Genomic DNA, 15669 nt, shown 5'->3' with positions numbered 1-15669 from the left:
TACTTTTGGTGCAATGATTTTGACTTGCGGACATATTCTCAGATGAACACTTATGGCGATAATACTGCCTTTGCATGACGCATTCCTCTACCGGACAATAAGCACTGGATAGCGTAACAATATTGTCGAAAGCTATCATCAGAGAATGAATCCCTTGTTCTGAGCCGATCTGCCTAAGGTTTCAATGCAATATAGGAGTTGGGTACATTGAATGTTTTCCAATAAAATGGTACATGTTTGTTTGTGCACACAATAAAAGAATCTGGCAATGTGATCACAGCGCTTAGAAAACACTTCAAACAAGGATGAGTTGGCAAAGGAGTTTATGGCAGGCAGTTTGATCAGTGACAGAAGATGCATGCACTTTGTCACATCCTAATATAGCTTGCAAGTGTACTTATGGGGTTTCACATGCGGAAACCACTTTCTGATTATGAGGCATGCCGTAGTGGAGGACTCCGGAAATTTCGACCACCTGGGATTCTTTAACGTGCACCTGAATCTTAGCAAACGGGTGTTTTCGCATTTCGCCCCCATCGGAATGCGGCCGCCGTGGCCGGGATTCGAACCCGCGACCTCGTGCTCAGCAGCCCAACACCATAGCCACTGAGCAACCACGGCGAGTAATGTTGCTTGCATCAGAGATGTTAGTCAGAGATTGTAATGGGCAAACTTCAAGGTGCATATTTTCCAAATAACCAGGTGCGTGAACTACGACATGGTGCCCCGTCTGTTATCATCACCGACCGCGGTACAGCATTTACAGCCGAACTTATTCAGGACGTTCTCCAGCAGACGCATCGCTCCCACCGCAGTAGCAATGCGTATCACCCTCAAACCAATGGGTTAACGGAACGTCTCAACAGATCGCTGGCTGATATGCTCTCCAGGTATATCGATGTAGAGCTCAGGACGTGGGACGAGATTTTACCCTGTGTGACCTTTGCGTATAACACTGCGGTACAGGAGACTACACAGTTTGCGCCATTTGAACTTGTATACGGGCGCCACGTCACGTCCACACTTGACGCCACGCTACCTCTGGCGGATAATAGCCCGACTAGCGAACACGTAGAAGAGTTCATACAAAGAGCCGAAGCAGCACGCCAGCTTGCTCGGCATCGTATCCGGAGCCAACAGCATACCGACACCCTTCGATACAATCTGGGTCGACGCGACGTCCATTACAATACCAGTGCCTTCGTGTGGTGTCTGGACGCCCATCCGTCACCGTGAACTCTCGGAAAAGTTGCTACGACTGTATTTTGGTCACTACAAGGTTACACGGCGCCTCAGTGACGTGACCTACGAAGTCGTCCCCTGCAGTTCTGACCCCGGTTCACCCCGTCATCGTCCTCGCGCTGAAGTCGTTCATGTAGTGCCCATGAAACCATACTATTCGCGTACGTGAACGCCGAGATGCACCTGAGGAGCTCCATTTCTTGTCGTCGCTTAAATAACTTTTTCATGCGAGCGAGATGCTCGCTTTTCGCATAGGGGTCAATTGACACAATGATGTGGGGCTCCCGCACCGCTGGACGGCGCGCGCAAAGGCCGGTGCCATGAAAGACGACGAAGCGCGTAAGCGGCACGCTCTTTTTCTGGCCCGCCATTAAAGCGAAGTGTCTATTTTCTAAGACTCCGTCTTCAATCTACGTTACAATATATATATATATATATATATATATATATATATATATATATATATATATATATATATATTTAATCATCTTTGGCCAAATAAACTTCAGTTGTGAGTCTACGCGCATCCTCTCCACTTCTATTTCTGCTGTCTGTGTGTTTATAGCGCAGTAACCCCGATATTACAAGATAGTCTGCGCCCCATAGCTCTAACGTAAACTGTGGTTAGTAAATTGCTAGAGAGAATGCTAAACACGAGAATATCGTTCTACATCGAATACAAACAACCGGGTTTGCACCCGGCGCAGGCAGGGTTTCGGTCGAACATGCGTACACACGACTGCCTGTGGTTGCTCCGCAGAGTGATCAACCGAAAGTCTCGCAAACAGCTTCCTGACTGCATTCTTGCAGTAGATATGCCTGAAACATTCGACAATGTGAAACAAGAGGACATCCCACAGGAATTTACAGCCAGGTACTCTAGCCAGAAACATACAATTGTATCCATAGCTTCCTATAAAGTAGACCGATGCAGTTTCTTCGTGAGGATTCTCTACGGGGCACCCATGTACAACTTCTCTGAACGAGACCTCGGCGACATTGAAAATTAGAAAGCGCCAACCTTCGTACCATCACTGGGCTACCGAAGTACACAAGTAACGAGGACCTGGTGAAGCTGGTAGCGATGTCACTCATGCGGCACATAATCAATAACGCACAAATTCGAATGAGACCTCGGGTGGAAAACATGACTCAAGGAAAACAGATCATGGCACGGGATCAACAAGTCCACGCCAGGGTAGAGCCCGCGGAAATCACCATAACACCGCCCTGTGAAGCACTGCTGGACATACGGCGGCAACAAGGCGTATCGCCGGAGGAAACACGGAAGCTAGAAAACTATTTGAAAAGAGATTGTAACTAACGCCGCAGCACATCATTGACATCTACGCGGACGCAGCAATCAGAAACGATATAGGCAGCATTGCATCAGCACATCTGCACCCAGCACAATGGCTATCAAATACTTCAACTTTCCGTGGGTGCAACCTTGCACGCAGAATTGTTAGCCAAATGGGGAGCCGTTAACACCATTCGCATTGGCATGGAAACAATCTAGAGCAGTGTGTGAGACATAATAATTGGATCCTTACTGTCTCCTACGAAGCGGTGGCCGAAATAACGGCACCTACAACAGGTGATGCTGTTGCAAACGACACCAGAAAAAGTTTCAATACATGACACTGGCACAATGGACACCGAGGCACACCGACACGGATGGAGGAAATGCAGCCACTTATGCAGTGGCCGCGTAAGCGGGTGCGCTTGATTACTCGTGCAGCACCACGGCAAACCAAACCTCGCCAAACCCCGCGGATCAGTACCCATACTTAAATATGCGCGCCGAAGGATCTCCTAGTAGAGTACTCATGCATTACATTCACACGAAAATAAAAGCAGGCAGCAAACACAGACTATTAGAAGCTACACCTGTGCACGTGTTTGAAGTGAATGGCAGGCTTACTATCTCGGAAGTGTTTTTTTTTTTAGCAGGGTTATGGTCAACACAGTATACACACCACACCTACTTGGACAACGACACCAAACAAGAGAAGTTACGACTGCGAACACTTACACTTGATGCACACTCTGCCAGGAGTTATAGAGAAGAGACTTGCAGCGGCCTAATGGGAGCTGCGCAGCGTTTTCACAAAGGAGATCTAACCAACAACACTTTCTGCAGGAAGACATGGGAAACTCAGGAAATGTAACACAAGCTAACCCTGAAAAACAAAGCCATCGCGACATATGGCACACGAGGTGGCTTGTTTCTAATACTGTAGTAGGAGTCGACCAACCCAAGCGAGAGCGACAGAAGTGGACATGCACCCAGTAATACCAGTGTCTGGATAATGCGGAAGATCGAAGGCTCAGATTAAGATTTGCCTCAACTAACAATGCGGGAACCTAGGCTCCTTTGCCACCTAATTCCGAACAGCAGCCGAGAGCCGTACCCTTCTCGCAAATAAAGTCTTTGTTCGTTATTATAGCGCCCTTTCCAATGTTGCCATGATCGTCACAAACATCACTGGGACAAATGCAACCCCCGCCTCAATCCCTTGTTGGCATGAGTTTTCTCCTGCCTCCTCATCCCTCCCCACTCAACGTAAACTATTATTTCAAGGTAAATCTCCCTCAAAAGCAGTATACAATCGTTGCCACAGCTGTATACAATCGCGTATTCGCTTAGGCGAGCGCGATCTCGTGGTGGTCCAAAGAACGCAACGTCGGTGACGTCGCGCTTGTTCTACGCTGTGATTGGTTTACCTATTCGGCAAGAGGAATACCAAGCAGCACCCACTGTGATGAAATCTCGGCGAGACTCGCAAAGAGCTTTGCTTGTAAAAGCTAAATACTAACCGAAAAACGGACGCGGCACCAGGGCCCAAGCTGACGGGCGAACATACCAGTTAACTGTATACGGTAAAAATTAACTCCACCCTCTCAAGGTGATATTATTTTTAGCCCTTTTTTTGCCAAGCGGCGCACTATATTTATGGTTTTGTTGCTGTAGCGAAATACACTGCACAGTTATAAGCTGCGCCAACGAGGAAACAACTTCGAGTTTTCTGTGCTGAAGCTCAATTAACCATACCAAGTGAAAAGCATGAAAATGGTAAAAGCAGGGGCAACGGCTTCTTGGCTCATGTTGCAGGCATCTAGTGTAAAGGAGGCAATGTATACATTATACGTACGATGTCTGCAATGCCACTGGCCGCCCTCATGTCCTTATCATTGTTAGCTGCCGGGCACTGTTTCTTCTGCCATGTATAAGAAGCCTTACCTGCTAGGTCGTACGGAAATGTAGCACCCACCTTTATTTAGAATGCCGTCCTAAGAGGTTAAACGCACTGCCAAGTCCTGCGATCGCTGTCGGTGCTTCATCCTTTGAGCAAAGCTGTCAACTTTAATTTAATTACGAAGCTTTATGTGCAAAACAAGGATGTGATTATATGACGCAGGATATTGCGGGATTCCGTATTAATTTACACCGCCAAACGTTCCCCAACATGCGCCTCTGTGTACTTTCTCAGGAGGATAATAACGAGTTGTGCATGCATTCTACAAGTGGAATTGCACTACTTGAGCAAGTGGTCTTGAGAGGTGGGCTCAATATAAAACAGACAGAGAAAGGCAGAAAGAAAATGTACCATCCATGGAGACCACAACGACATAGGAACATCGCTCCCCTGGTGTACATACACAGATCCATCATTTGATGCGAACCCGCGCATTCGCGGCCTGCCGTTCTCGTTTGCTTGCTTATCCCGTTCTGTAAGTTATTGCTGGCACCACGGTACGTAACGTACTCGTCGCCAAATTATATGGAAAACTTTTTTTTCAGTGGATTAAATGAAATACATAGTCAGTAACACACTGATCACGCTATTGACTACATTTGCAGACCTTCGCCCTTGCGCGCACGAATCGGATAACACAGGCATGCAAAACACCCGTGCGCTAAAGAATATACAAGGGAGATTATTCTTTTAGTTTTCATGATTGTTTAGGAATCACCTATTGCAGTTAATTCTGCACCTTGAGCTGGATTATTTAGAGAGGCCGATAGTAGTTGAATGACTAATTCAAACACACGTTCGGCTAGTTTAGAAACATCCACTAACGAACTTCATGAATTACTTGACTGCACATATTGCAACTTACACATCGAATACCCACCAAATACACCCACCCACGCACTCAATACGGAAAAGTTGTGGTGAAGTCGCTAATAAATACTTTGACCTGAATAAATAAACGAACAAATTTTTGGGCAGCAGGCCTTGAACAGAGGACCCTTAGCGCAACAGCACAAAACTTTATAACCATTAGGCCATAGGCGCATGCATCAGTGAACGGAATCGAACATCGTTCAGAATTTCCGCGTGCACCGATACACTTCACGGACTTCAAGTACACTTCACGCACTTTTTTTTTTGCTGTTATCAATAACTAGACGTGAAAATGCTTATTTCTTTCCTTTTATATTGTTTCGGAATAGTACTCACATTAAATGTACGATTTATCTCTGCGTCAAAATTTGAACGGCGGAATAGGCGTGTTCACGTTCCAATCGCGGAGTCTGGTGCCCAGAAGAAACTGTGCTCTAAGACTTCGGATTAGGCAACCATTGCTTGCCGGCACGAGTTGCATAACCGCGTACGCACTCTTTTCAGGCCATGCAACTCTCTGTCGACTTGTGCCATTATTTTCCCACGCGTAGTATCCAAGGCACGATGACTAGAATAGTACCTGCCGAAGCGTGGTTTTCATAGCAAATCACCGTGCCAATCCCGTCGCGCAAACATGTCATGTGTAGTGAGAACGCCTCCCTAGAGGCCCCGGCGAAACGCTAATGGCAATAAAACATAACAGGCTCGTGTGCGCGCAACGCCCACTCCGTTACTTCAGATGCAGAAGCAATGCGATGCTGCCGGTGTGGCGCGCGCCGGACCTTAACACCGGAGGCTGCCAAACCTGGCTCTGCGGCAGCAGCAGGCCAAGACTAAGCGACAAAGTGAAGCAGACACTGCAGTTAGGGAACGTGAAGCGCACGCATAGATGCGACCTACGGTGAGCATTCCGCAGTGTACGGGAACGCGAGGCCAACACAAGGCGATAACGCGGGCAACGCCCTGTAGTTCTAGCCGATTCGGCTTGGGGTCGTCGACTTTTCTTTGTTCATGGGTCTACATACGTGACACCGCACTTGTTTACTTAGCTTACGTTTACTGCATTTCATATTGGTCCTACAGCTGCGAGCCTTACGTTTCGTGGGCAATTATAAGTTGTTGCCATTCCATGCGTTGCTTCACCCTAATGGCGAAACTTTGACATATTTAATAAAGCATCCTAGTGGCTAGCATAAATAGAACGCCCGCGTATTTGGTCCTACACTGTATGAAATAACGTACAGCAATCGATACCTTCGGGGAAATCAATTCCAAGAGGAGACGTCTTCGAAGCTCACCGGTTACAGTTCGCAAAGTACAATAAGTGCCCTAAAATAATTAGTCACGATGTTGATGTGCAACATTCTTGTAATTGGTTGAGTGTGTGTTTGTGCTTCCGCCGCTAGTTGTTTCTGCTCTTTTGAAATACTCCAGCTGAAGCACAAGAGTTTGGCCAGTATCGCCTTGCCGCAGACGATTTTTTTTAAATTGCAGACAAAATAAAAACGAGCAGACCGTAGGCGTATAACGTGTGGTGCGTCTGACGGGTACACTGATATTACCGCGTGCTCTTACCCTCGAAGGCAATGACTATCGCTCTTCACCGTATGAACTTAGTTTCGCACAGCTAGTGTTTGCCAGTTTAGGGCAAATTTGCACCAACCTTACTTGCCACACAGCTTCTCGCCTGTCTCTTTCAATAAATATCACTTGAACCTTCTTCGCCTACGTGAATATTTTTATCATTACGATGCATTATTTCCCGTGACCACCAGGTCAGGGTTAATGTACCCATGAGGTGAACCAAGAAGACCTTGAAATCCGTTGAACCATACACGAGCACACATAGGAATCAAGTCTTAGCCTCCGTCGCCCCTTTAACCAATGTCAACTCGTTCAAAAATGCTGGGCCCGAATATGACATGTAAAATTGTCACTTCCTTCGTTAGACTTCTATTTTGTATGTCTTGCAGTTTTATTATATTTCTGCACTTGTGTGACCCCCACTCTTCTCTTTAATGCTTTGGGCTGAGAATACGTAAATAATCGCAAGTACATTCGCTTAATTCTCTTATTTTTAGTTTGTAGCTGTTTGACGCCGGTGTACCTACAGATATATTGCGCTCCCACCGTACAATCCTGGTGAAACTTCTCGCTGTTTCTTGCAGACAAATTCAAAGTATATGCATTTCTTGCAGCTCATTTTTTGCTGTACGAGTTGCAGATATAGGGAAAGGTAATTTATGAGGACCACTGGCTATTTGAAGAACTCAAAACCCTAGAGCAGGAAATAACGTCTCACCTTGGCATTACGGGCCAAGCCTAATTAAGAGCATTACGCTCACTCATGAATAACACTGATGCACTTCTCTGTTTGTTGCAGTCAAGCCGTGCCCTCATGGAGAAAGTTGTATTTGGAATCAAGATAAAAGTGGTTGGTTTTGTTATATCTATGATAATAATCATTTATCTGGTGAGTATTCACACGTTAACTCCAAGTTTCTTGCTGGACGCCACTGGAAGCCACAATTTAGGTGCTAAAGCGTGAAAACTTGGCGCGGATAAAGGCACAAGAAATTGGCGTGTTTACGCGGCTTGCTTAACCCTTTTAGCCACATCTGTCAGCATATGATATGACTGCCTCCAAAAGCGTATAATATTTTCTCATTAAGAAAACTGCTTTGTTAGCACGATGCTAGACTTTTGATGCTTATATAAGAAGATTGTGGTTCGCAGCAGTCAACCGCTTCCACGTGTATTATATGCTGAGGGCTTTCACTCGGCGGACATCCACCGCATACTCAGGTATGACATCGCTCGCATCATTCATTCCAGATAAAAAGCTTCGTCATTGTTTTAGAGCGATTATTTTTTTCAGTTGAGAATGTAAAATTGAACCACGCATGAAGGTTGCTGGAAACAAAAACTTTAGTGTGTCGTGAAAACGTCTCCTAATAATGTTTCGAGTTAGAACCATATCATTTAGTTTTTGCCTAGTTCAGGGTGCAGTGTCTCTGATAATGTTATAGATATTTTAATCACTACTGCTTCATATAAAAGTACTTTTCGCGCTTGCGCCCTAGTAATTCGGTAGCGAAAATGCTGAAAATGGACGCCACGTAATCTTTACCCTGGTGCATTATTGTTGACATTACATCACGCTTATCACGTCGGTAAGGACGCGAAGGCAGGATGTGGGTGTTGCTCTGGTAGTATTTTCTCAAGAAATCTTGCGTGCTACTTTGAGCAGAAGAGACAAGCGACGCGAGCGAGTTTGTTGTAAAGAAAGATCGCCGCACAGTGGACCACAAGTATGTCCTAAGAGTAAAAAAATGCCTGCCACTTTTTCCAATGACGACTCAATAGCACCTCAAAATGAGAATCACGGAACAACACTACGTTTCCAACAGTAACCTACTTTGCTATGTCTACTTGCTTAGCGCTAGAGGTTCTACGTGCACAAAACCAGCAGTCGTACTTGACACAAGAACTTGAAAGAGGAACATAAATTTTGGTCCCTTTCTGCCCCCGTAGGCGCTTGATGGCATTGAGTTGAATTCACGGCGTAAAAATATATTGCAGTACGTGCTTGCACATCACAGGACTTGAAATATGGGTCACATTTAGGGATAGAAAGTATCATAGGTTTGGGCCTTCCGTACGGAGCTATATGAAAACTTGGCTGCCGGAAGGAAACATTGCGGTTTTCCTTAATTTATGAGCCATTTTATATTTCGGAAGTTTGCCATTGCTATCATGGAAATGAAGAGCCTTTATTACCGCTTCAAGCAGTTTCCGTGAACAAATATGATCGCCTAAATTTTGTGCTCATCATCATCATCATCATCAGCCTGGTTGCTCCACTGCAGGGCAAAGGCCTCTCCCATACTTCTCCAACAACCCCGGTCATGTACTAATTGTGGCCAGGTCGTCCCTGCAAACTTCTTTATCTCATCCGCCAACGTAACTTTCTGCCGCCCCCTGCTACGCTTCCCTTCCCTTGGAATCCAGTCCGTAACCCGTAATGACCATCGGTTATCTTCCCTCCTCATTACATGTCCTGCCCATGCCCATTTCTTTTTCTTGATTTCAACTAAGATGTCATTAACTCGCGTTAGTTCCTTCACCCAATCTGCTCTTTTCTTATCCCTTAACGTTACACCTATCATTCTTCTTTCCATAGCTCGTTGCGTCTTCCTCAATTTAAGTAGAACTCTTTTCGTAAGCCTCCTGGTTTCTGCCCCGTAGGTGAGTACTGGTAAGACACATCTATCATACACTTTTCTCTTGAGGGATAATGATAACCTGCTGTTCATGCTCTGAGAATGCCTGCCAAACGGACCCCAGCTGATTCTTATTCTTCTGATTATTTCCGTCTCATGATCCGGATCCGCAGTCACTACCTGCCCTAAGTAGATGTATTCCCTTACCACTTCCAGTGTCTCGCTACCTATTGTAAATTGATGTTCTCTTCCGAGACTGTTAAACATTACTTTAGTTTTCTGCAGATTAATTTTTAGACGCACTCTTCTGCTTTCACTCTCCAGGTCAGTGAGCATGCATTGCAATTGGTCCCCTGAGTTACTAAGCAAGGCAATATCATCAGCGAATCGCAAGTTACTAAGGTATTCTCCATTAACTTTTATCCCCAATTCTTCCCAATCCAGGTGTCTGAATACCTCGTGTAAACACGCTGTGAATAGCATTGGAAAGATTGTATCTCCCTGCCTGGCGCCTTTCTTTATTGGGATTTTGTTGCGTTCTTTATGGAGCACTACGGTGGCTGTGGAGCGGCTATAGATATCTTTCAGTATTTTTACATACGACTCGTCTACACCTTGATTACGTAATGCCTCCATGACTGCTGAGGTTTCGACAGAATCAAACGCTTTCTCGTAATCAATGAAAGCTATATATAAGATTTGGCTATATTCCGCACATTTCTCTATCACCTGGTTGATAGTGTGAATATGGTCTATTGTTGAGTAGCCTTTACGGAATCCTGCTTGGTCCTTTGGTTGTCAGAAGTCTAAGGTGTTCTTGATTGTATTTGCGGTTTCCTTAGTGAATACTTTGTAGGCAACGGACAGTAAGCTGATCGTTCTATAATTTTTCAAGTCTTTGGCGTCCCCTTTCTTATGGACTAGGATTATGTTAGCGTTTTTCCAAGATTCCGATACGCTAGAGGTCATGAGGCATTGCGTATACAGGGGGGCCAGTTTCTCTAGAACAATCTGCCAACCATCCTTCAACAAATGTTCTGTTACCTGATTCTGCCCAGCTGCCTTCCCCCTTTGCATAGCTCCCAAGGCTTCCTTTACTTCTTCCGGCGTTACCTGTGGGATTAACGTACATAAACGTAGGTAAAAACGCCGCTACATCTGTTGCATTAATGATACAGTGCTTCTCACTAGGCTGTTATTTCTTTTTTAATAAGAAGGCTGCACACATGGCAAACTTGTGTTTGAAGATTAGCTTTACGTAGAGGCGGATATGCTTTGTCATTCTTACGTTAGCATAAGGATAACAAAACTTGCCGTAAGAACCATTTAACGATGGCATCGGCGGCAATTCGTTGAATTGTCGTAGTAATGCATTGAATTATTATAGCGACACAAACTATTCCCACCCTCGAAACGAGTTCTGCATGAGAAGTGCAGTGCATCGGGATTCTTTTGCACCTCCTTAAGAACATTCGGGTCCATCAAGCGCCACCACCGCGAAGCCTGAGCGTGAAGCTCCGAGATGCATGGCACGCTGGTGCCTGCGAACGCTGAGGGCCTCCTCTCTGAAGCGTTTTTTCTGTACATGCTTCGCCGTCATGTAGCACTGCCGGGAAGCCCGCGCGTGGCCTTCGAGACGAGAAGTGTGGTGTGATGGTGCCTCTGAACGCTGAGAATTGTTCACTCGTTTGCCGCACATTCAGTGGACGTGTTTAGGGGCCCGTGCGGGAGAGAGGATCACTGAAGAGCAGCACATACCCAGTGCGTTCATAGAGCAGCTCGCCAAAGCGTTGGCTTGAAAGTTGTTCATTGAAGTGCGGCACATACCCAGTGCAGTTTCGGTGCAGCCTGCGTATGCGTTAGGTCGCTGCGCTTGAGGAATCCTTGTGACATTAGCGTATAACTCGGTTCCGCGCAGCATATGAGAAACCTAAGGGTTCTCTTTGTCATTATAGAGGGGCACACCTGCAAAGGCACATACGTAGCTACCCAAGTTAGCATCAAAGAAGGTTATTGAAAAGCGGGACACTTCTACTGGTGCATGCCCAGTGCCCCAAATTCAAGGTTCATTAGAAACCAGAGCAAGATAGTGGCACCTACCATGTACTCCAGCTTGCTGCGACCCAGTTTCTTCGCACAGTAGTACTTACCAATTCCCTCATCTAGAATGACACATGACTGCATCAAGCGGTCAGTTCAAGAGCAGCCCGTATGTGCGCGTTGCCACACACACAGTGACTCACTTTAATCCTAAGGTTATTTGTGAGCCCTGTTCCTTCAGAACGGCTGACCAACGCGCTACTGCTATGAACACGGTCAAGCCAGTGACCGAGGTAGGCGGGAGCGGGGTTAGACGCGCACACGCACGCACACGTACACGCACACACACACACACACACACCGTGTGTGTGTGTGTGTGTGCGTGTGCGTGCGTGTGTGTGTGTGTGTGTGTGTGTGCGCGCGCGTGCGTGCGTGCGTGCGTGCGTGTGTGTGCGTGTGCGTGTGTGTGTGCGTGTGTGTGTGTGTGCGTGTGCCTGTGTGTGTGTGTGTGTGCGCGCGCGCGTAACATTACCTCTCCTCGCAGACGAAGCCCACTGGGCGAGTCAACTAGTTAGTCGTGGCGTGCATGATTTCAACCGTGCGACATGCGCGACTTGTGTCCTAGCAGAACGTCTACCAGTGTTCGTGAGGCGCGCGAGAGTATAGTTAACTTCGCCGACTTCGTCAATGACAATATACGGTCCATCGTAGTTTGCCAGCAGCTTTTGGCACAAACCGCGCTTCCTTGTGGGAGTCCAAAGCCAAACGAGATCACTAGGGTAATATGTAGCAGGCCGATGTCATGCGTCGTAGCGGGCTTTGGCGTTTTCTTGTGATGCCAAAGTCGCGCAAGCCTCCGAGCCTCTTCAGCGAGGCATAGCGTATCGGCGACCGTAGGATTGTCGTGGTGGTAAAAAGGATGGACAGTGTCGAGCGTATACCGGGGCGGACGAGCATATAGAAGGAAGAAGGGGCTGTAGCCGGTTGTCTCGTGCTTGGCGGTGTTGTAGGCGTAAGTAATAAACGGTGGAAGTTCATCCCAATTCTTGTGATCGGACGCAACATACATGGAAAGCATATTGGTGATTGTTCGATTAGTGCGCTCAGTGAGACCGTTCGTTTGCGGATGATACGGCGTCGAGTGCCTGAGGTGCGAGTTACATAAACGCACAAGCTCTTCCACGATATCCGCCGCGAATTGACGTCCCCGGTCGCTTATGATAACACCAGGCGGTCCATGTCGCAGAATAATAGCGTGAAGAAAGAAGAGCGACATTTCGGTGGCGGTGGCTGATGGTATAGCTGCCGTCTCGCAATAGCGCGTGAAATAGTCGGCGCAGACAATTATCCAGTGGTTCCCCTTAGATGACTTTGGAAAAGGGCCTAACAGATCAATTCCAACTTCCCGAAAGGGTGAGCTGGGAGGCGGCACATGTTGAAGGAGACGAGATGGGGCAGTGGTTGGGCGTTTCTGACGTTGGCGATGTATGCAGCTGGCGACATACAACTCAACGGAATATCGCATCCGGGGCCAGTAAAAGCGTTCTTGAATGCGATAAAGGGTGCGCACAGTGCCTAAGTGACCGGAGGTAGGGTCATCGTGCATAGCATTAAGTATTGCTGGCCGGAGACGCTCTGGCACCACTAGAAGGAAGCGTGCACCCGTGCTTGAGCAGTTCCTTTCGTACAGGAGCCCGTCACGAAGACAGTAGCTGCTTGTTGCACTTGAATGGGCAGAAGTGAAGAGTGGCTCCAATTTGGTGTCTGTCCGTTGATCTGCTTTGAACGCATCGATATCTGGAAAAGAGGATGTCACACAAGCGACGAGATGATCAAAATCATCTGCGTCGCAGTCCGTCGTGGTAAGCGGCATACGGGAAAGGCAGTCTGCGTCAGCATGTTTTCGGCCACTCTTGTAGGAAACAGTGAAGTTATATTCCTGCAACCTCAAAGCCCAGCGCGCAAGGCGACCACAAGGGTCGCGGAGGTTCACTAGCCAGCACAGGGAATGGTGGTCTGTGACGACTAGGAATGGGCGTCCGTACAAGTACGAGCGAAATCACTGAACTGCAAAGATTACAGCGAGGCATTCTTGCTCTTTCACTGTGTAATTTCGTTCAGGTTTGCTTAATGAGCGGCTTGCATAAGCAATGGCGTGCTGACGGTCGCCATAACGTTGGACCAAGACGGCACCCACACCGTCGCCACTAGCATCTATGTGGATTTCTGTCGGCGCAGTAGGATTGAAGTGGAGAAGGATAGGTCGAGAGGTCAGCGGGAACTTCAACTGACGAAATGCAGACTCGCGCTCGGGTGTCCACTCAAACCGTGCGCCTTTATGTAGCAGATTTGTCAGAGGATTAGCGACGTCAGCAAAACCAGGAATAAATCGGCGAAAGTAAGAGCAAAGACCCAGAAAGCTACGAAGTTGCTTCACTGACTGCGGCGCACTGAATGCCTCAACAGCTGCCGTCTTGAGGGGATCAGGTCGGATACCGTCTTTGTCAACAAGATCACCCAGCACAAGGGTTTGACGGTCACCAAAGTTACATTTTTTGTACTTCAGAAGCAGGCCGGCGTTCTTGATGCAGTCGAGGACAATATCCAGGCGCGTATTGTGCTCATTCAATGTGCGCCCGAATATAACACCGTCGTCAAGATAGCACATACAGATGTTCCATTTTAACCCACGCAGAATGGTGTCCATGAACCTTTCAAAAGTTGCGGGAGCGTTGCACAACCTAAATGGCATCACAATGAATTCGAATAATTCATCCGGGGTTATGAAGGCTGTTTTCTCCTTGCCTGCCGGGTGTATCGGGATTTGCCAATATCCTGAGCGCATGTCCAACGAAGAAAAATAAGAGGCTGAATGAAGGCAATCAATTGCATCATCAATCCGGGGCAGCGGGTAGACATCCTTCTTAGTCGCGGCGTTTTTTCTTCGATAATCGACACAAAAGCTCCAGTTACCGTCTTTCTGACGAGTATGACCGGAGCTGCCCAAGGACTCGAGGACTCTTGTATTATTCTATTTTTCATGTCACTCACTTGTTCCCCGATTATCTTGCGCTCGTTAGGCGACACGCGATAAGGCTTTTGCCTGATCGGGCGCGCAGATCCCGTATCGATAGTATGGCGCGTTCGTGACTCGGGAATCGAGAATGCTTGGTCCTGCTGCACAAAGTCAACCACTGACAGATGCTTAGAAAGCGTATCCACCAATGTACGGCGCTCCCTTGTGCTGAGCGACTTGTTTATCATAGATAGGAGCTGTTTGTCTGAGACGTGGCGAAGGTCAGCAGGTTCACACGGCGGGTCTATTAGTACGGCTACGGACGAAGACATGTATTCTGTAAAGTAGGCGTGTTTCAAGCCGTCTGGAAGCAGGACGGGTTCTGCCGAGCACTTGGCCGTCCACAAGCCAGCACGGCCGTTGCCGATGGATACCACACAATAAGGGACCAAAACGTTCTTCTTCACACAATTTAGATGCATTGGCTCTACAGAGGCATCGAAACTGTCTGGAACTTCACCGCGACATACAACCGGCACGCACACAGAGGTGGACGCAGGCACAACAGTATCTGCAGACACACAAAGTTCACCTTGACTGCAAGTCTTCTCTAAGAGCCCGGACGAAACATGGCCATCGACGCAAACTTCCCCCGTGCGACAATCGACGGTCGCACCACACTGCCGCAAAACCTCGATGCCCAAAATCACTTCATGCGTCGATCGGGGAATAACTACAAACTCCGTCGCGAAAACTCCACCAGCCAAGGATACTTCAGCAGTGCACACACAAACAGGGCGCAATGACTCGCCGCTCACTCCACAAAACGTTGCAGCCTGGTCCCACGGAAATACTACATTGCGCCCCAACCGACCTTTAAAACTGAGACTCATTACGGATACAGTTGCTCCGGTATCCACTAAAGCCATTGTAGAAACACCATCAACAAGTACATGCACTTTGTTCTTAATCATAGCAACTGCAGGAGGCATTTCTGTCGATAGCACGTGTCGAG

At 47.4% G+C, this 15669-nt stretch overlaps 1 protein-coding gene across 3 annotated transcripts in view; it reads left to right on the top strand.

Annotated features, from left to right (window-relative positions):
- Nucleotides 1-15669, top strand: part of LOC129380698 (uncharacterized) — a 190074-nt gene that overhangs the window by 49387 nt on the left and 125018 nt on the right. For all 3 annotated transcript variants that reach the window (XM_055062465.2, XM_055062466.2, XM_055062464.2), the window contains exon 4: nucleotides 7759-7848. In XM_055062465.2, coding sequence (XP_054918440.1) covers nucleotides 7759-7848 — 90 coding nt within the window. The remainder of the gene's footprint in view (nucleotides 1-7758; nucleotides 7849-15669) is intronic.

This window comes from Dermacentor andersoni, chromosome 10 (genome assembly GCF_023375885.2).
Source record: "Dermacentor andersoni chromosome 10, qqDerAnde1_hic_scaffold, whole genome shotgun sequence".
Taxonomy (NCBI): Eukaryota; Metazoa; Arthropoda; class Arachnida; order Ixodida; family Ixodidae; genus Dermacentor; species Dermacentor andersoni.
The sequence above is the reverse complement of the archived record's forward strand: the minus strand, read 5'-3'. Positions and strand labels throughout refer to the sequence as shown.